The sequence below is a fragment of the Mustela lutreola genome, chromosome 1 (genome assembly GCF_030435805.1).
Source record: "Mustela lutreola isolate mMusLut2 chromosome 1, mMusLut2.pri, whole genome shotgun sequence".
In the NCBI taxonomy this organism is placed as follows: domain Eukaryota; kingdom Metazoa; phylum Chordata; class Mammalia; order Carnivora; family Mustelidae; genus Mustela; species Mustela lutreola.
Window position 1 is genome coordinate 145,217,035 of NC_081290.1, and position 22,313 is coordinate 145,239,347.

General features: G+C 40.3%; 1 protein-coding gene across 3 annotated transcripts in view; it reads left to right on the plus strand.

Annotated features, from left to right (window-relative positions):
- Positions 1-22,313, plus strand: part of NR3C2 (nuclear receptor subfamily 3 group C member 2) — a 344,105-nt gene that overhangs the window by 274,445 nt on the left and 47,347 nt on the right. For all 3 annotated transcript variants that reach the window (XM_059175756.1, XM_059175746.1, XM_059175764.1), the window contains exon 6: positions 853-997. In XM_059175756.1, coding sequence (XP_059031739.1) covers positions 853-997 — 145 coding nt within the window. The remainder of the gene's footprint in view (positions 1-852; positions 998-22,313) is intronic.

Here is a 22,313-nt window from a genome sequence, read left to right on the forward strand (position 1 = left end):
AGCACCCTTTAAATTGTCCTTGAAATTCCTCCTTTAGTCATTTTTTGCGCTGTAGAATTTTATTAATAAGGCCCCTATTAATCTACAGAAACATCACTTAGAATGGCTATCCCACTGTCCCAGTCCATTAAGCAAAGCAGTTTCTTGGATTACCTGTGGTCAGCCAGGGCCCTAAGAGAAAAGACTGGGGAAGGTTCCGATAGTTGTTCTTTGAAGAGGAGCTTGCCCAGGTAAAACTCTACAAATGGAAGAATACCATGTTGCCCCTGGGAGTACAGGCAATGAGAAAAGGAACAAAAGAAGAGCTATCAGAGGCGTACACCAGACTGTGGGAGAGGGCAGGACAGGGCCCAAGGACGCTCATTCTACTCCACAACTTTATCAGAGTCCGGTATTACCCCCAGAAGAAAAGGAGCAAGGAATGATATTTTTTCAACCACCCCAAATTCACGAAAATTAAAATCTTCCACCATGATAGCGGATATGCAGGAGTTAACAATTGTTAAAATATTCTTTAGTTTAATATTATTGTGAGTAGAATGAAGCAAGTTTTACAGGTTAATATAAATTCCTCCAGTCTAACCAAGGGTTTTAGACATTACCCACAATGAAACTGCCTGAGCTCCCTGGTTTTATTTGTCCTGACAGTTCACCCTCATTGAAAATGTAAGGTGCATTTAGAATGAAATGTTGAATAGGGCTCTGCCCAGGGTGGGTGCTCCTTAAATGACTATTGAACTAAATTGAGTCTGTTAGAGACAGGTGACTGTTTAGGGTTGCCTTAAGAAGCTTCTTCCTGGAATGTACTTAAATGCTAAGTGTATTTCTGTGATTAATTGTTCTGTTCTTCAGGATTTAGAAACCTGCCTCTTGAGGACCAAATTACCCTAATCCAGTATTCTTGGATGTGTCTATCATCATTTGCCTTGAGCTGGAGATCGTACAAACATACCAACAGCCAATTTCTCTATTTTGCGCCAGACCTAGTCTTTAATGAGTAAGTACCTATTAATTAGCCTTCATAAAATAAACTGCAGAGTTATTTGTTATGCTTTCTAAATATAAATCATATGTATATTTGTGAAAGAATCCACTGACACATAGCATTTTTTAAGAGGAAAAAAAATCCTATCATTTAAGGATTTAAAAATTCCTTTTTGCAGAATTACCATGCACATGTCTGAGTATATATAAATCAGTATATATAGATCTCATATAATAGTATGTGGGAATTGTCCCAAAAGAAAGATGATCCAGTTGGCTCTAAAAACTTGACTGGTACAACGCCACGATTAATAGAAAACAGTCTCTTCTGGTATCTACTCCATTTGAGAAGGCTCTCTAGTTTCTAGGAAATGGGAATGTATGAAGCGCCAGTTTTAGCACGCATTCATATAGTGGTTCTATTGTTAACAGTATACAGCTGCTCAATGTGTTTTCATGACACTCATAATTACCATTCTTTGAAATCATGAAAAAAAAAAAAGCCAAAAGTGCTTCTCTGTAGTAAAACATCTTTGGTATTATGATGCATTTTAAAAGATCAAAAGAATTATAAGAGAGATTTCTTTGGCCATGAATCCCTTCCTACGTTAAGTTTACATTAGCACAGTTTGTTTACGTTTATCTCCACCAGTTGCTTCTTTGTAACTGTTGGGTCAAGAAACACCTAATATAAAAAAGGAACATTTGAATTATGATAGTAACCACAGCCATATTCTATCAGATGTCTCTCTCTAGGTAGGAAAATAGGGGTTTTCAGTAAGAAAGGAAGCGGATAAGAAATAGATTGATAATACAAGACAGAAAAGCAATGCAAAAGATTAGAAGTGGACTCATAGTGCCAAGATACCTAAATGGTACCATAGCAATTTCCCTACCAAGTGCAGCTCACCCCAATACAGTAGGACACGAAGACTGTTTTATTCCAGTATAAATTAGGAACATCAGTTGTTTGCTCTCAAGGTGACTCTTCTTTCGGCAATTAGTCAGAAAGAATAATTCTACTGCATAATTTTTCACCAAAAGCATGAAGTGAGGCCAAACAACTGACATGCACATTTTCATCTACTTGTTTTCCTCATTAATCAGCTGATATTATTAAATAGGAAGCCTGTTTTCAAATATGGTCTAGAAACCAAAAGAAAAACATGTTCCTGGTTTTAAAAGTGTGGGTAAACAAGAATCTCTATTCCATGCCATCCAGCATGTCTCCGTTTGATTTTAACTGGAGATTTAAATGATGTGTTTGGTCTTATTGAGTACATCTATTAATTTTTCCCATAAAATACATACAACATAAACATTTTCCATCTGAGCCATTTTTAAGTGTACAGTTCAGTGGCATTAATCACATTCACACTGCTGTGCAACCTTCCCCACCGTCAGTCTCCCAGACTTCATCGTCCCAGACAGAAACTTTGAACCCCTCAAACAAGAACTCCACAGTCTCCCCTCCCCCGAACACCTGATAACCTCTAATCCATGGCTTTGCCTATTCTAGGTAATTCAACCAAGTAGAGTCATATGATATGTATCCTTTTGTGTCTGGCTTATTTCACTGAAGCATAAGGTTTTCAAGGCTCATTCTTACTGTACCATGTATCAGAATTTCATTTTATGGCAGAATGATATTCCAATGTATGTACCTAGGATCGATGATCATCGTTTGCAGATTCTGTATTTGTGAATTGACCTTCTGGCTACATTTATTTGTAACCCCAGAGTGAACACACACAGCACTTCCATAGTCCTTCGCAGATGTGCCCAGAGCAGCAATAAAATTGCGACACCCAGTGTGTACATTTCAGCCGAGAGACACTCTCTGCCTTTTTGTTTCGGCTCTCATACTGTGAACAAGTGGCCTTTTCATGGTCTATTTAGTACCACGCTTTTTGCATTTTTGTGCTTTTTGTTGGTGATTTCACTGTTTAAAGTGACCTCTAAGCAGAAGGCTGAAGTGCTATCTGGTGTTCCTAAAGCAGGAAGTCTGACATTCCTTAGGGGAAGAAAATACAGGTCTTAGATAAGTGTCTTTCAGGCATGAGTTATAGTGTTGTTGGCTGTAAGTTCAATGCTAATGAATCAGGTATATATCTATTAATAAGTTGCCCTTAAGCAGAAATACACACAGAACAGAATTATGTATATAGATCAGGTGATGAAAGCGATCAGTGGATCTCGAGAACCCAACCCTGTGTTTCCTTAGGAGGAAGAGTTCAGTATTCACGGATTCAGTGTTTGCTGCAACTTTATAAAATATAACTACCTTATTTATCTTTACCAAGTAAAGAGCTTTGACCACATTTTGTTTATTCATTCATCTGTCAATAGACACTTGGGTTATTTCCACCTCTGGCTATTGTAAATAACGTTGCTATAAACATTCGTATACTAATATCTGTTTGAGTCCCAGCTTCCATTTCTTTTTGGTGTATATCTAGGAGTAGAATCTCTGAAGCATACTGTAATTCTGCATTCAACTTTTGAGGAACCACCATACTCTTTTCCACAGCACTTGTGCTATTATTGTACATTCCCACCAGCAATGCAACAGTAGTTACAAGAGTTCAGTTTCACCACATCCTTGCTAACACTTATTTTCTGTTTAGGGCTTTTTCTTTTTTTCTTTTTTTGTAAGATTGATTGATTGATTGATTGATTGATTTGACAGGGAGGGAGGGAGAGAAATAGGGGAGGGCCAGAGGGAAAGGGGGAGAGAGACTCTTAAGCAGACTGCCCGCTAAGCGCAGAGCCAAACATAGGGCTCCACGCCAGCACCCTGAGATCTTGACCTGAGCCAAAATCAAGAGTCAGATGCTTAACAAAATGAGCCACCCAGGAGGCCCTAGGTTTTTTGTTTTCGATAGCTATTCTAGTAGGTATAAAATGTTTGGGGATGGGTTTGTATTTCTTTTTTTTTTCTTTTCCTTTTTTTTTTTTGAAATATATTTGATATATAATACTGTGAATTTAAGGTGTACACGTTGATTTTCAATATTTATATATTGTAATATGATTGCCATTGTATCTGGTACTTAGCACTCTGTCAAGTCCCATGATTGTCATTTCTTTCTTCTGGTAAGAGTAATCAAGATCTAGTCCATTAGCAAGGTTGACGATCATAATAAAATATTTCATACCTTACCTATACTGTGTATAAAGTCTGCCGAACTTGTCTACTCGTTGCTAGTTTGTACCTTTAAAACCACACCTCTCCCTCCCACTCCTTTCACCCTGTAGTGACCACTGTTGTGATCTGTTTTTACCAGTTAGCCTTTTTGAGATTCCACATGTAAGTGGTATCATACAGCATCTGTCTTTCTCTGATTTATCTCTTAGGAGCTGTGAAGTCCTTTCTCATTGTGGTTTTGATTTGCATTTCCCTAATGACTAATGATGTTGGGCCTCCATTCACGAGCTTATTGGCCATTTGTAGACCTTCTTCAGAGACATGTCTGTTCAAGTCCTTTGATCATTTTTAATTGGATGGTTTGTCTTTTTGTTCTGGGGTTGTAGGAGTTCTTTATATACTCTGGATATTAAACCCTTATCAGAGATGTGTTTTGTATACTTTCCCCATCTGTGTGCTGTATTTTCACTCTTGATAGTATTCCTTGAGGCATTTAAAATTAGAGTTTTTGATTTTAATGAAGTGCAGTTTATTTTTTTCTTTTGGTGCCTATGCTTTCAGTGTACTCTATTAGTTCTTAATTATATGCACATACCCGAGTATATACATTCTCGGAACAGTACTAAAGTGTTAGAATCCTTTTTAACAAATGAGATTTAGGAGAAAGCAGCTTATATTTGAAGCCTAAATTAACATGATTGAAAGGTTTGGGAAATAAATAGGAAACCAAAGATAGAAAAGGCCATATACACTTTGTGTACATTTTCCTATTGTAAAAAATACTAATTCAGATAAAGCGGAAGCACAATAATGGCTTTCTAATGTTATAAATAGTTATATGTTATGATACTATATAATTATTAGAATGAAAGTTCTATCTTGTTCTTAAACCTTTGACCTTAACCTCACCCTAGAGTTCTGTAGGTTTCTCTCAACTAGAAAGAATAGGGCAGAGCTTGTTTTTCAAAGTTGAGAAAGAGGAGAACCTACTTCCAGAAAACATCTGGAAATGATATAAAGCCTTTTTATCAATCACACCAACAAAAAAAGAGCTTGATCAGTGGCTCTGTTATCGGATTCTATCATAGACCCTGTATCTGTTAGGGAAACTACTAAGTTAGAGAGGATGGCCTGCAGCTAGGGTCTGCTTGCACACGCAGGCTTCGTCCTGCATTTATTGAAGGAATATTTGATAACTGTTGCCAGCGTTCTGAACAGTACCTTCAGAATAGGGGGAAAATGTATAGACAGTTCCCGGCTCATGGAACATACGGTCCAATCAGGGAGACAGATCTTGATCCGAGGATCCGAAAATCATGATTGTAAGTATTGAAAGGGCAAGCACTTTGGGGGCAGTTAATGGGAGGGATTGCTCTAGTTGGGAAAGCTTCCTCGGTATTGCGTAAACTAGGGTCACCCAGGTGGAGGGAGTACCGGAGGAGGGGTGCTGATGGAGGCTGACGGCCCAGCATGTGCAGACCCAGCAGCAGGAAGGAACTCCATGCAGAGCTGTGTAGTGATGGGACATGGAGAGAAATGCCAAGATGTTAAAAGGCAAAATCTGTGGGAATTGCTGGTGGTCAGCTGCAGGTAGAGAATGGAGGGGAGGAGAAGTGGTGTCTAGGAAGACTTCCAGGCCTCTGCCTTAAGTGCCAGGTAGGATACGGTGTCACTGCCTGGGAGAAGGGAGCAAGGCTAGAGGACCAGAGTTCGGAAAGGAAGAGGAAGGGATAGTGTGAGGCCAGTCTTAAACGTAAAGTTGAATTGCCTTTCAAATACTAGTCAAGGAAAGATAGTAAATAAGCAGTTATTATCCACACCTGAAGCTTAGAGAGAGGTCCCAGCTGAAGATACAAATTCTGAGCTTACTTTAGAAGTGGTAAAGGACACGAGATAGGAGAGATCCCAAGGAAAGAGGGGGTTTCCTGAAAGAAAGTATGGCTACCAACATTAAAAGCCATGTGAGCCCAGCGGGTGGTGAACCAGAAAGCGGGAAGGACACCTCCCGCTTGCCTGCCAGCACCTTTCACATTCTTGTCTGCTCAACATGTCCCTGGTCTTTCCCTCAGCCAGTACCCTTCCAAGAGTGCAAGGAAGTAACGTACACTGTTCGGTGGCAGGTAGATCCGCTCTGGTGGGATCCTCCCTTGCGGGATCCTACCTTGCTGTCCCGCCAACCTCCATAGGCTCAGGCCACCTCTCACTTGCACCCGCAGTTCTTGGGTGTCTGTATCCCTACTTTGTTTCCCTGGTACCTCTCTGCTGAAATCACGAGCTCTGTCGTAATCAGTTTTTAATTTCCAGCACCTGGCATGGTGTCCAAGGCAAAGGAAGAACTCTAAATATTTGCCGAATGAATGAATTATTGACCAAATGAAGCAAACAATCGATTAGGCTAGAAGACGCTTTTCTAAGTTATCATTGCTCATTATGAGGATGACGTTTATGATAAAGAAGTGTGATAGGGGATGCAGTTTTCACACCACAAGCTTTGCTCTATTTAAAACCATGACCAAAACTTCAATAGCTGATTCTTTGTGTTTGCCTTCTCCTGTAAAACAGATCTGAAAGTTCCCAAAGATCTTATCCTTATACTGTGTACTGGCTTTATTGGAGTTGGAGGAAAGGTGGGGAGCAGGGAATAATTAAGGAAGACATTCTTTCCCATCTTTTTTTATTAAACATTGGGGTGAAGATATGAGTTAATACTTTAAATTAGCATAGAACTTTTCTTATTATAAATGTGAAACTTTTCAAATATGTATTAAATGATTAATTATTCAATTGTACCTTGAAACAGCTTATCATATATTGCTACAGATCGCTGCAAGTATTCAAATTTCTTATCAATTCAGTACACATATTAAAACTGCCATTTAAGCCTGTAATGAAATTTCTTCCAATTTTTTTTTTTAAGTTTCTGAAAGGCAGGTTCAGTGTTACTACTCTCTTTTAAGTCTTGACCAATATTTTAGAATCAAAAGTATATTTAAAATCATGTTTCTATTGTACCAAGTGGTAGCCCAACAAAAAATGGTTCTTGAATGATCTTGCACTGCCTTTGTGGTTCCTAAACCTTAGAGTTTAAATCTTGGTGCCACTCTCTGAGCCCCTGTGAGTGAGCGCTCTCAATGTGTCTGCCCTGGACCTGGACTCCTCAACCTCAGCTTCTTAGTGATGGAAGGTGAACCCCCCCCCTCCCGGCCATTGACTGTGTGATGGCAGCACCAGGAGGGAAGTATAGACTCAGTTAGAGTCATTTCCTGTTTCATGGAGTGCTGTCTGTTCTTATTGTCGCCCCAGTAGGGGATCATTGTGCTGCCATGGTCCAGCTGTCCTTAATGAGAGGCCCTCCCCAGGCCACAGTGCCCTTACGGACCCTCTTCACTTAAGGTCCTAAAGCCCTGAGAGGCCTGGCTCATACTTGGGCTGTGTATACCAAGGCCGTGTCACTGTTGTGCCAGCTGGGATCAGGCTGTCCCCACGAAGGCCAGGAGTGGATGGAGTTAGGACATGACAGGCCTCCCCCAGCCCTCCTAAGGCAGCATGGTTGGTACTGCATGGTTGGTACTCTCACTCCAGCAGGGTGAGAGCCAGTGATGGTGGGGGACAGGAGTTCTGATGGGGGGAGCCACGGAAGTAGGATGAGCCTGGGTCAACTTCCCCTTCCCTGGCTTCATTTACTTTTCTTCTCTGTCCCCAATGACTCTTCCCCTCTTCTCTTCCCTCTCTGTGGCTTCCAGACAGGATTTCTTACTTCCCCTGTGCACACTGGGACACTGTTCTGTGTAGTTTCCAGTGTCTGACCTCCAACCCTTCCCACCACCTTCCCTTCTCCTCCTTCTGCTCCCCCTCCTTCCTCCCTCTCCATCTCTTTCTGTCTCTCTCTGTGTCTTACACACACACACACACACACACACACACACCCCTACTCATACCTCCTGTCTTCTGATATTTCTTCTGTTTTTTTTCTCTGCGTCAGTATGAAGAGATAAACTGAAAGAACAGAAAAAAGTCCCCCTTCTGTGCCTTATCTTTCCATTGGACCCTATGGAAACCGAGTCCTGTTCTACCAGCGAGAAGGCCACAGTCTGCAGCGAATGGTGTGGCCATTTGTGAGTCGGACAGGAGCCACAGCTCCCTCTTTAGAGGGTGCTTATGCTGCCCCTCTCCCCATGGCTCCCACTGCTGCCTGCTGCCTGCACCTGCCCTTTTCCCTCATGCCCAGCCCCTGTAGACTTTGGAGATCGACACTCATGAATGAAGAAAAACAATGTCACAAATTAGAAAACGGTCAACCCTTGCCTGCAAGTGGCAGAAACATTGCAGAATGGCATTTTTTCTGTTGCACAAAGGTAGGGTGTGGGAAGACCTCTTGCTATCTGAAGGCAGAGGGAACTGTAAGCAAAGCTACAATGAAACCTGAGGAGATTTTCTAAGCTACAAAAGAGAAATAAGCATTCAGTCACATAGGGAAGCAGAGGAAAGGTAGGTGCAGAACTCCAAAGGAGACGTATTTCTTCTCTTCTTTTTTCTCCCATTCTTTGAAAACAGTATTTCTCCCCTTTAATCAGCTAGCGTAGTGATGAGTAGAGTCAGAGCAAAAAGTTACTTCTAGACATTTCCCGCAAAAGGTTTGAGAGGAGGGAAGGTCTTAAATAAATGGGTAACTTGGCTGTGGGTGCTGCTTCTGGTTTCCTGCTCACATTAAGGGGAGTTCTTGAAATGAGCGCGCAGGGGTCAGGGCACTGCCCTACCTGAGGAAGGCAAGAACACTGAAGAGAGGAGTATTAAGACGAGGACTGCCGGTAAACCTTCTAACTCATTCCTGGACCTGTCTCCTTCTTCGCCAAACCCCGCCTTCTCATTTTGGACTGTTCTTCGGAGAAGGCGGTAAGTGATATTTATCCAGTTCATTCACGCAACAAATGTTTCTTGAGCAACTTCAGGAAACCAAGCACGGTTCTAGGCACTGGGAATACAACAGGGAGAAGTCACGGATCACGTATAGCAACACGTGCTGGCAGTGGGCGGGAGAGCAGAAGTAGAGGCAGCAAGGTAAAGAAATCTCACCTGCTGTGTCTCCCAGGACCGTAGCTCAGGGAACATACCATCATCCAGGTGTACAACCGCGACAAAGTAGTGTTTGAAATAATAAGGTGCAGTTTGGATTCCCTCAGAAGATTTACCAGCGCTTTTGGTTAGCCATGTTGACCTCCTTATGGTGCTTTGAAGGCTCTAAGCCCATCCCTTTCTCAGACCCTTTCTACCTGCTATTTGTTCTGTGCAGGAGGGTGGTCCTTTCTCCCCTTCTGTCTCAGCTGGAAGTATTCCTTGTTCAGAAGCCTGACGGCCAGATCTAGAGAGACCCATCTGCTCTGTCCCTCCCCATCATACCGCACATTTCTGTTCTTTGTAGTACGTCTCCTGCCACCGTGACGTAGGCTCAGAGAAGGTAGGAACCTGGCCTGTCTGGTTTGTCTTCACAGACCCAGCACCTATAATACTGTCTGTCATTTGTAAGTGCTTGATGAACTAATTAATTTTAAAATGCTGCTTTCAGCATTATTTCCTGCTGCTTCTCTGCATAAACTCTGCACAAGCCAAATTAACCTTTCTCTTCCCTTAGTCCTGTCTTTCCACTGCTGTGCCTTTGCTCCTGACCTTTTCCTTTCCTCGCCCTCGCCTAAACCGAAGGACTCCTCCTCTCTGGTGGCTTCTCTTATCTTCAAAATCAAGAGGGCCTTTTTGCCCCCAAAACTTTCTTTTCTATATTACTTTTTTCTCTATCAATTATCTGCTGCTTTTTATGTTTTATATACATTTTCAGTCCAGCTGTACTGTAAACTTCTAGAGTGCAGGAAGCATACTTGAAAAAAACTTTCCTTAATGTTTAGCAAAATACTTTGTACATATTGGCACTCAGTGGCTTTTTTGGGGTCTGTTGATGAGTGCTCTTTCTAGTACAAATGTTGGATGCTAGATTCCTGATATGGGTTTACTCTATAATGCTTTTAGGGCATAGCATGTGAACTTAATGAAAAAGATTCATTTTTTTTATAGCATTCTTTCAAATTTTCCTTCAGGAACAATGCTATATGTTAATATTTCTTACATGTTGCATCTTGTAGCATACTTGAGAAATTTCCTAAGTAGTTAATGAAGCCAGGTAATTGCCAGTATAGTATGGAATTGAAACAAAATGGAGACTGTAAAAGGAATGCACTGTTTAAACTCTGTAGAACTCTAGAGAGGTTGCACAGAGTAGTTTTTTAGGGGAAGGAGGTTGGGGGGTTGGGTTTCAGAGATTTTTCTGGTTTTGCTCTTGTTTTGTTTTTTATAACCAGTCTTCTATTGAAGAAAGACACTGGCTGTCTTTTTTTTTTTTTTAATATTTATTTATTTATTTATTTGAGAGAGAGGGAGAACCTGAACAGGGTGAGGATCAAAGGGAGAGGGAAAGAGAATCTTCAGGCAGAGTCCACACTGATTGTGGAAACCCACAAAGGGCTCACTCTCATGACTCTGACATAGTGATCTGAGCCAAAATCAAAACCAGATGCTTTACCAGCTGAAACCCCCAGATGCCCCAAAATTGCACCAAGTAGTAATGATGCAAGAAAAATGTCCAAGCTTTATTCTGAATAAATAGAGGGAACTATTTTTTATTTTGATTAAAAGTCAAAACAAGTTTAAGGTCACATGTTATCTGTAAAAGGCTTAGCGTGGCTAATATTATCGTGTTGCTTTGTATTTCAGTTAACATGCCCCAAAATTTTAGTCTCTTGAGCTAAAAATACTCTTCCTTTCAATACAAAATAAAATCACTGTGATGAATTTCTTTTCTGTAAATAATCGATAAACAGAAAAATTAATTTCGATGCAGTGATTACATTGTAAGATTGGGGCAGGTGCTGAGGAATGCGTAAGTTAGTTACAAAACTGAGGAGAGTAGTGCTAGGCTTCCTCCCTTGACACAGGTCATCACAGACACATAGATGCTGTCTTTGATCATCCTCCTCCAGAGTGAAGGAGGAGAACACACTTGAATGTGTCTTGATATATAAACTATTCAGTGAACTTTCATCTCTAGACACTTATAGAACCAAAACCACATGATTATCCATTTTTACTGTGTCATACATGAGAGATGATTTGAGTTTCAATCCCTCACTTCCACCCATGAAACCTAAGCAAAATAGTTGATTTGTGTATCTGGAAGGCTCTGAAGAGATTAATTTTTGAGCAGGGGTTGGGGGCGTTGGTTCTGGCATTGATACTTTTCTGAAAGAAATAAGTAGAGAAGGGAAAGGGGGGGGAAAGGGGCCATATTTGGTGACCTTCCCTACTTATTAAAGCTCATCTGTGGGATGCCTGGGTAGCTCAGTTGGTTAATTCTCCAGCTCTTGGGTCATGATCTCAGGGTTCTGGGATTCAGCCTCGTGTTGGGCTCTGCAGTCTTCTTAAGATTCTCAGTTTACCTCTCCCTCTGCTTCGCCCTTCCTGCCCCCCACACTTGCACATGCACTCTCATTCTCTCTCAAAATAAATCTTCTAAAAAAAAAAAAAAAGCTCTTCTGTTTCTCTGCAGTAGGAATACTGCTCCAGTCAGGGTCCATATTTACAGATGTGGCATCCTTTGTCTAATGGCCCCTCAACTGTGCTCCTGCACTTTAAGATAACCACTGCCTCAGTAGAATCAAGGGAACTAGGAGTTTATAAACTCCTAATTTCTTTTTTGCGGCAGGTATGATATCACTCTGTCTTAGTCACCTTGGACTGCGATAACAAAATACCACAGGCTGGGTGGCTTGGACAGCAGACATTCATTCCTCACAGTTCTAGAGGCTGAAAATCGGACGTCAGGGTACCTTTATGGTTGTGTTCCAGGAGGGCCCTCTTCCTGACTTATAGGCAGCTGCCTTCTCACTGTGTCCTCATATGGGGAAGACAGAAAGCTCTGGTGTCTCTGCTGCTGCTTCTTTTGTAAATCCCATCATGGAGGCTGTGCTCATGTTAACCTATTTACTCCCCAAAGTCTCACCTCCCATTGTTACCACCTTGGGGGTTAGGGTTTCTACATATGAATTTGGGGGGACACAAACATTCAGTCTATATCATCTTCACTTACATGGATAATAGGGTACAATCAAGTGCTTTGGAGGGGGAATTTGATGGATGATGAGCTGGTGCTTTTAGAGCTTTTGTTTGTATTATTCATATTTATTTACCCATATAAGAAATTAAAACAAAATTTTAGAATATGGTCTTATCATTCACTTTAAAATAACAAGTACATATTATATAAATAACATAAGCAGCATAGAATAAATATTTTATGAAAAGTAACTTTTTTAACAAAAGTATTAATGTCACTCTTTTTGCTTTTTTGTAAATCCTTTCAGTCTGACTTCAATGAAGACTGTTGTATTCCCTTGTCTGCTTCTCATATTTAGTCTGTGGTGATAGGTTGTTTTGGCTGAAGTATATGAAAAAAAATTTCCTGTTTCACCAGGTAGTTAGTTGGAAAAAGGAGTACCTTGTAGACCTCTGGAAAGGGTCTTGGGGATATCCCAGAGTCCCCAGACCACACTTTGAGAAGCACTAGACAAGGCGATCGATAAAACCCAACCCAGACTTGTTATTCTGCTTTGCTTTGGGGAAGCCTCACTTGTGGTCTGGATCTCTGTTTTCTCATTCAGGAAGGACTTAATCTCTTCTCAAGGTATCTGAGATTGGCACCTGAGTAGAACGTGGTCCTCATGCTTAAAGGGCTCTCGGTCTAGTAGCAGAACATTTACAGAGACTACTATGTGCCATTTTCCCTACTTGATGCTTTTATGTGTGCTGTCTTGTTTATAGACAGTCACGTCTTCAGGCAGATACTATTATCACTGCTTTATAAATAATTCAGCTGCCTCAGGCAGAGAGAAGTTCAGTAGGGTTATCCAAGATCGCATAGCTGCTGAGAGGTCGCTCTCAGTATCTCCGTGGAAGTCCATGCTGTTCTTGTTATGCCCTATGTCTCCATGCCTCTCTAAAGTAATGGAAATGGAAGGGTCTTAGGGTCTCTTCCAACCTCTTATAGTTTATGATTCTGCTTTTCCAACAAGATAACTTATAGCTGTGAGGTCTTGTGACTAAAATGAGGCCAATTAAAAGGGAGGAGGACAGTATTATAAGTGAATATCCTAATTGCTTCCCCTCATGTGAAATGTATGTCTTCCTATTGTTCAGCTAAAAAAAAAATTATGAGAAACAGTTGCGTCTCACTGGTCATTAATAAATGATGAGAATATTTACAATATGCAAAGCAGCATGGTGGCTGTTGCAAGGATTCTGTCGGGTGGTTGGCGAATTAAGACCAAGACACAAGAGTGGTGGCCCAACAGGATGGAGTCCACATGACAAGTGTGACAAATAAGTTTTATTTGAGATGGGGGCTCCAGGAGTTTAAAGAGAAGGTGATTCCCTTGGGCTGAAAATAGCAAAGAAAGCTGCCTGGCAGAATTATCTGGCTTTAAAACTTGTTTTAGCCTCTAAAGGAGGGTTAGAATTTGGATGGGTACAGTGAACATGATCCTCTATGGTCCAGGCATGAGGAATTGTACCTGCGCGGCACAGGGGACGAGTGTCTGAATTTCAGTGTTGAAGCTATCGAACTGTGCCCGGGGCATGAAGAACTGTGGGCTCACACTTCAGAATGGAAGGGGCTGTTTCTTTCCCACTCCCCTTTTCTTCTCACTAGTTCGGCTTTCCCTAACTTCCTTCCCGCCAGAACTGACATTATTTTTTCTTTCTTGTCTCAGCCCTCCCCTTCGGCTTCCTCTTGGCCTCTTTTTCTCCTCTTTCCTCTTCCCCCTGTGACTTAACAGCCCTCCACTATCTCTCATTTATCAAATAAAAATGTTACATCCCATTGTCAGCTTAGCTTTTATATTGAGACCTAATTGACATGTAGCATTGTATTAGTTGCAGGTAGACAGTATGATGATCGCATATTTGCACATATGGCAAACTGATTGCCACAGTAAGTCTAGGTAACATCTATCACCATAGTTACTAACTTTTCTTCTCCTGATGAGTTTTAAGATCTGCTTTCTGAGCAACTTTCACATAGGTGATACAGTGTTATTAACCATCCGCCATGCTGTCCGCTATTGTCTTAGTTTTGAAATTAGGTGTGATAAGGCTCTCCTGCACCTTTGCAGGGGAAGAAAAACAGTAAACACAAAAAGTTGCATTTTGGCTTCAGTATGACCCCTTGTGCTCTTTTCTTTGGAGTCCTAACCCGAAGTGGGAGACTTTTTCACTCAAGGTCCACCAGTCGTGGTCTTCAAATCGTTGAAATTCTATTCCAGAAACTACTCAGAAGAGTGATTTTGCTTTTCTAATTTTTATTATATTTTATATCTTTCCTGACTGCTATTCTTTATACTTGTTGCAGAAGAACACTGCTGTCAATTGGCTGCCGAACCACCCCCCCATTCTTTGTGCCCAGCAGTACACTGAGGGAGGGGCTCGACTCACACTCTTTTACCAGGGTGCGGGACCCAGTGCCCGGCTGGGGACTGGGGTCCTGCCTGTTCAAGAGATCACAGCAAGCTAACACTTTTTTTTTTTTTTTTAACATTTTATTTTGTTTTATTTTGTTTGAGAGAGAGAGACAGAGAGTGCCAGCTGGGGGAGGAGCAGAGGGGAGAGACAAGCCAACTCCACACTGAGCCAGACAGATGCTGGGCTCAATCCTAAGAGTCCTCGATCGTGACCTGAGCCAAAATCCAAAGTCAGATACTTAACCAGCTGAGCCATCCAGGCGCTCGGGGGCTAACGCTTTTGAAGCATTGGCCTTCAATGTGTGTTTCTTCTAGTGGATGAAAACAGAAACCCAAAGAATCATTTGTTTGTCCTTAAAGACTGCATGGCCATTCTATTCTGATTAGAGAACATTCAGAAGGTCACAGAATTTCCAAGTAGAGGAGGTTAGGTACATCGGCTGTCCTCCTGAGCTGTATTGACTAGGTATTTTCTACATGTGGATAAAGAAGATGTGGAGCAGTTAGGCTACACTTTGAATAACCATGGCATTCATGCCACCTCATGTGCATGTGTAGTATGTGTCTGACCAGTGATGTTTTACGGGAAACAGATGTCACTGCTGGTGTAGTGACCTGGTACTATCATACTTACTTCACCCAGTCATGAATGATGCAGTTGTTCATCGTGTCCTGAACAAAATCTGCTTTGTGACAGATGTTCAGAATAATAAGAAAGGACAACATGGCTCATCTCTAATAGATTAATTGAGTTGAATATCATCTTTTTTTATTATTATTTAGGCTGATGACTTATCAGCTTTTGGAAGGATTCACACAAACAAAATAAACTACCTTTCATACAAAGCGATGGCACCTGAGAATGTTTTCTAGGACCCAGGTCGATTAGTGAATTACTCCGTGTCTGTGATAACAGTCTCTAGAGGTTTAGCTATTTTCTTCTTCCAAAGGAAGGTGCTGCGGATAGAAGAAGGAGTCTGTGATCCTGGAACGGGAGCACAGCTGCTCGCTACCTTCCACATCTCCACCCCAACCCGTGCACACACTGGGAAAGTCACCTCTGCAAGTGTGAGCCACGCTCCGCTCTTGCCTCAGAAGCATAACCGCATACCTGGGCTTTATCAGAGTAAATGTCCATCCTTATAACCTGTGCCAGGTCTGTTGCTAGAGGAATGTGCCTTTTGTTTCACGAAGAATACGTGATATTCCATAAGTTGCAATTTAATACAAATCTTTTTTTGTACTAGGAAAAGTGATTTGCTGTCACCCTTTATGCCCACGAGAGTCTAGCCATACTCCCGAATTCAGCAATTAACTTTGTTCTCATTCTTGAATTTCACTAGTTAACAGGTGGGAATCTTACTGTTTTACAGCTCCTTTTTTACAAGTGAGGAAACTGTGGTCGTTTATTGAAATTAAGCAGTGTCTTTAAGTATATACCCAAAATGTCCATGTTTGAAGCGATAATAAGTCACAAAGACTTTCTGTCTTTTATTGAAATGTCTGTGTTCTGCATACCATTATATCTGCAGAAAGTTAGTATTAGAGTCTATATCCTACAAAAATGAGGCTTGGATAATTTTTAAAAAATTCTTTCACCAGAGAATATTGGGTTTTTGTATCCTTTCTGTGTGGAGAGAAATTCAGGTGTTAAGTCTTAACATGGTTTGGATTTTATGAAGTGCTCAAGGTTGTAAGCTTGCTGTTGGATATTTCCACCTTAATATAGCAGTTAAGAGGAAATTTTCACAGTGGGTTATGACTTTGTGTTTTCTTTGCTCTACCAGAAACATGTGTCCTTGTATCCAAAAGAAATACTAACTATGTAAGTATATAAAAATCTAAGGTACCAAAGACTTTTTTTATACAAAACACTATATATAAAATATATGGTTAGAAGAATTTTTTTGATGATTTCTAGGACTGTCAGTGGTAAATTATGGTTGCCATGTAACCAAGCCCCTTCTAAATTTTTAGATTGTCAAATACTATTTTGATCAGCGTAACATCTACTACCATCAGTGGCAACTGTGATGCTTAGATTCAAGGGCACTTCCACAAAAACACATCCCTTTTGGGACATCAGTTAAGGTGGCAAAACACTGAATTATCTTTTAACTCATACTAGAGTTGACCATGTAAGATTATTAGAGAATCAGTGGACGTCAGGGAAACCACTGGGATCCCACTCACTGGTACAATAAGACAACCACAAAAAACATGGCCCATCAACTCCTAGACCAAAGTGGCTGAGTTCTGGCCTGGCTGTAAATAAATGACACAGGTGCTCTAACACATACCAGAACTGCAGCGAGCGTGAGGGGACTTCTACAGATAGATCTTGTTTGTCAGTGAGGGGGAAATCTGGTAAGATTATGGAAAAAAAAAAAATGTATACCATAAACTGGAATGATATGAATTTTGAAATTGAGGTCATTTTTATTCTAATTAGGGTTTGAAAAAAAACCTGTTTCTGCATGTTATTTTTTTTAGAAAAATAACACGCCTAAGACAAGGACCATCTGTTACACTGACCACTTAACAAGATGTCACATTGATTCAGACACGATGGTGTCGTTTGCAGCATCAGATGTAAGGTCTGGCCTCTCAGATCGGCTGTGATTATGCGTGTACCGTAGCTCAAGTTATTTTACTCTGTTGTAAGATTGACACGGCTGCTGTATGCATTCCAACAATGTGATACCCGCATTCATTCCTAGGAGAAATTTACAGAAGTATTAGCTTGTTAGCAAACAGGTTTTTGAAGAGCCTTCCTGAGATTCCAGGGACTTCAAGGAGTCCAGCCCTGAATGAGCTTTGCTGTGTTTTGTTTATATATATAAATAATATATCATAGTTTATATATTTATATATAAAATACATATATGTATATATTTATATAAAATACATATATTTTTTAAGATTTTAAGTCATCTCTATACCCAGCATGGGGCTCGAACTCACAACCCTGAAATCAAGAATTACACGCTCCACCAACTGAGCCATCCAGGTGCCCCAATATATGTACATTTTAAAAGCATCTCAGGGTCTGTGAAATCCATTAGATCTATCTAATCTCAGGGGCTACCAGATATTTATTTAGAACTGGTGTCATTTGGGACCTGTTCACATAACAAAAATCAATCAGAGATGATTATCCAGGTGGAGGACAGGGACCTTCAGAGCAATGGGAGTTGGTGATTGTTTGATCGTGGGCTAATGAGAAATGTTTCGGAAATTTACTTTTGTAGTTCCTCACTAAATAAAGTGATGCTTTCCTTTCCTAAAAGGCATGCAGGTGACCACGGTACAGCTAAGTGCAATATTGCTAAAGGATCTTCAGTTAAGAAATGTCACTGTACCTTTCATATGCTCCCATAGGTGGAAGAGCTGGGAACTTTTTTGCTTTGGCATTTATAAAATCAGCCAATGTGAAAGGATTATGTTTATTAAATGTGAATTCTTAGAAAGAGAAAAGAGTGATAAAAGTAGTTCTATTTTCCCTTCTCCCTAAGGGTACCAAAATTACAGCAGACAGGCCTTTCAGAAAGTGTTTCTGTGACTGACTTTGTTGGAATTATGGTTTATTAAAAGGATTTTTACCCTTCCTTCTTTTAAAAAGCATTTAGCACAGCCTGCAGTAAAAGCACATACAGTGAAAGTCCATCAAGACACAAAAAGGCCAAAAGCAAGTAGTAAAAACAGTGAAGAAAAGAGATATTTTATATATTATAAAAGAAGAAGAATGAATGAAAAGCCTGAACTCTAAGAGAAGTTACTTAATTAAACACAAACCCTAGTCTCTTGATCTCTATCAGAGTATAGCAAATAGTCTCATGGGTTGCAGAGATTCTTTCATGTTTCTAGTTAAATTTTTTTTCAGTTGTGATAAAATACCCTTAAGGTAAAATGTACCAACTTGACCATTTCTAATTAGGCAGCTCAGTAATCCTATGTGCATTCACAGTGTTATGTAAATAAGTGCTTTTTCCTCCCTTCCCCCAGTCCCTGGGAGTGGCCATTCCACTTCCTGTCTCTAGAAGTTTGACTGCTCCAGGTACCTCATTTAAATGGAATCTTACAGTATTTGACTTTTTGTAACTGGCTCATTTACTTAACAGAATATCATTTTGTGCGTTCGTATTGGCTCGTGTGTCAGAATATCCTTTCTAAGGCTAAATAATATTCCAGCAAATGTATATGCCACATTTTGTTTATCCATTCACCCATTGAAGGACACTTGGGTTGCTTCCACATTTTGGATATTGTGAGTAATGCTGCTATGAATATGTACGTACAGATGTCTCTCTGAGACCCTGCTTTAAATTTTTGCAGAGTCTCTTTTAAGAAGTTGGTCTGCATCCTCCCGTAGAAGCCAGAGCACGAGGACCCACAGTAGGTGTTCAGGTTAATACTTAGAGCTCCTGAGTCCTGCAGATACCCATAGTTTGGAATGGTTTGTCATTTGGGCTTATCAGATATTTACTTCCAACAGAACAGAACATAAATATGATTCCAGGATTTCCTTTAATTTGGGTCAGTAATTTCCAAATCAGCTGCTTCCAAATGAGCCTCCAGGTAACCGAATGACTAAGCTTCTCAAATACATTTTGAGTAGTGTCTTGGTAAGCCAGTACTTGAATACCAAAACAGAAGTGTTCGTTCTGACAGCCATTGACCCATAGTTCAGAAGACTAGCCTCATAAAGTTGGGCAATGACTTTACTGGTAATGTAATAATGGCAAGATGGCATGGGCCCTATAGATCCAAAAGTTGTTCAGTTCTTTAGTTAAATTAAGAGCCAGAAATTAGCATACAGATCATTTAAATTGTGAACTTCGTGGGGCATCTGGTGGCTCAGTCAGGTAAGCTTCCAGTTCTTGATTTTGGCTCAGGTCATGATCTCGGGCTTTTGAGATGGGGCCCCACATTCACGGGGGGGTCTGCTTGAGATTCTCTCTCTCCTTCTGCCTCTTCCCCTCCCTCTGCTCGCTTGCTCTCTCTGTCCCCTCCAAATAAGTAAATAAATACAAAAAATAAATTGGGAACATCCTTCCTACTCTGATTATAATAGGGCTTTTTCTCATTCCCACTGTTACCATGAAAATGAACTCCATTTTCAACCCCAAGTTCTCTCAAAGGCCAGGAAAAATATATTTTCCAACTCTTCAATTATTCACTTTTGTTCCAAGTTAATCAGGTTTGGAGATGTTAGATTATTTTAATATTTTAAAACTATTTCCAAATGACCCTGTGATTGTAGTTTAGTGTAATGGGTGTTCTCAGAGAGAACCAGATGAAGTTATATCTATGAATAAAATTGGTTTCTTAGTTTGAGAAAATGATAGGTTTTCAAAACTATTGAAATATTTCTTTTTTCTTTTTCTTCTTTTTCTTTTTCTTTTTTTTCAAAGTGTTTTTAAAAAATATTTTAGGGCTATCATTCTTGTAGATTTTATCCCAAGGCCTTTGGAATCAGAACTGGGTCTCTGTGCCCATTTTGGTTGTTTTTATTTATTTATCCAAAAATAGAGTTCATTCTTTTCCTGCAAATGAGATGTTTAGAAATGCGTAACATGTGCCCCCTGTTCAGAAGGCTGTCAGTTATTCAGGTCTAATGTTCACTTGAATACAGGGCTATTTCCTACTTTAGTAATCTTCCACTGCCTCCATATTAGTTCAGCATTCAGGGATAACTTCTGCACTGACTTTTATATTTTAGAAGCATTATACAGATTTCACCTTTTTCGCAAAGTCGTTCATGTATTTTTACATTATTCTACTGAAGATGAGGTAAGATTATAAAATGAATAAAAGCATATAGCAAAGAGTATTTCTGTGAAGTAATATTGCAAAATTAATACCAGTGTCATGCCAAAAAGGTTGTCCTTGTTTCAACTTCTATGGATGTACATTTCCGTGCATTTAATCTAATTGTGCAAAAACGATGTGATGTAAAATGTGTTTTTAAGATGGTTTATTTTCCTGAGATTTCAAGCTATATTGAGTACCCAGTGCTCTTCATTTAGAGAACTCAATTTCATGCAGTGGAAACAGCAGTGGAGTTTGAAAACACAAAATCTTACCACGTAATGGGGAGCAAAGAATAAACAAATAAGTGAATGTAATAACAAAACATATGAGGTACCAAACATCTCTTCATAGTTGGAAAGAGATCCTCTGGAGAAAAAGCGAAAACAGCGCTGAGCTGTTGGCAAGCAAAGAGAGAGAAGACGACCTGAGGTACGAAGTGGAGAACATGGGGTAGCTTCTGGCTGCTTCATGTACCTTCATTTCCCTATCGTGAACGTGAGGATAGTTCTTCACAGGGCACTGTGAGAATTAGCAAGACTGAATTTAACATTGGTGGATGGTAGGCACCCCATAAGTGATAGCTGTGAAGACCATGGAGGTTACTCAAGGAATAAGGCCTCAAGAAAGAGGTAAAGAGTTGCTGTTCATACTGAAGGGGCAAAAGCAAGCTTCCTTCAGGCGTGTGGTAACCCATGCTCTCATCTAATCCAAGTAGCATCTGAGGTCTCTCTTCAAGTCACCTTAATCAGTGTGTGGATGTTTTGTCAACACATCTGAGAACAGAAACACTTTGACACGGAGGTGCTGAGCCCTCACATTCTACTCCTGGCAAGTTCCTTCCACCTCCCTGAAAACCTACACTCTCTGTGTTTTCTCCTGCTTTACCCTACAAAGAGAAATAATGGTAACAATATAATATTGTTTGCCTGTAAAGTCATTTCGAGAATTTGATTATCCCTTGCTTTGTTTTAACTGAAATGATCACTGGTCTCTCAAGAAGAATTTTATTTTCTTTATTATACAAAAAAAAAAAAAAGCTAATAGTACTTTATAATCTAAGAATTGGCATATAATTGGTTTCTACATTTCTACAAGGTTGGAATTATTATTAGTATCCCAGTTTGACATGCAATGAGTCTGGGTCTCAGAAGTGATGTGATCACAGACTGACAAAGCCAGCACCCTGAAGGGCCAATGGGCAGCACATCTGCAGACCCTGCTGGGCTAAAGTCAAGGGTGCCTGTGCTCTCTCCAGCACCAGGCCTAAGGAATCAAATGCACAGGAGTCCACTCTTTCATTTGCCAAGCATCAAATGCATGTTTTGCTGTATTCCGTGGATATCCTGATTTGTTACTCACTCCATCCCATTTTACAACTAAAATCTCTCCTTTTTTGGAGAAAGTTTTGAAGAACTTCATAAAAGCCCTATTTTATTAGACATTTGACCTTTGTGTAAATTTTCAGTATTCTCTTGTTCTAATCATCATCATCATATGCAAATCATTTTGTTGTCTTCACTTTTTTCTTCTCTCTCATTCATTCATGAAATATTTATTGAGCAAAGATTGACACATGATACTTGGCTATCATATTCTACTTGACTTTCAGAAAGGTGAGCCAGACATGGATCCTGCCTTTAAGAAGCTTGTAGTTAGCAATCAGGATGGTGAAACTGAACTGAGCCTTTTTTTCCCTCTAAACACATAGAAATTCTGCAGTTAAAAAAGAAAGTCTTAAATATATAGGCAAGCTTTAAAAGGTGGGGGTTGGGGGGGAACAGGTGCAAGAAGAGGGAATTCACAGCCAGAGT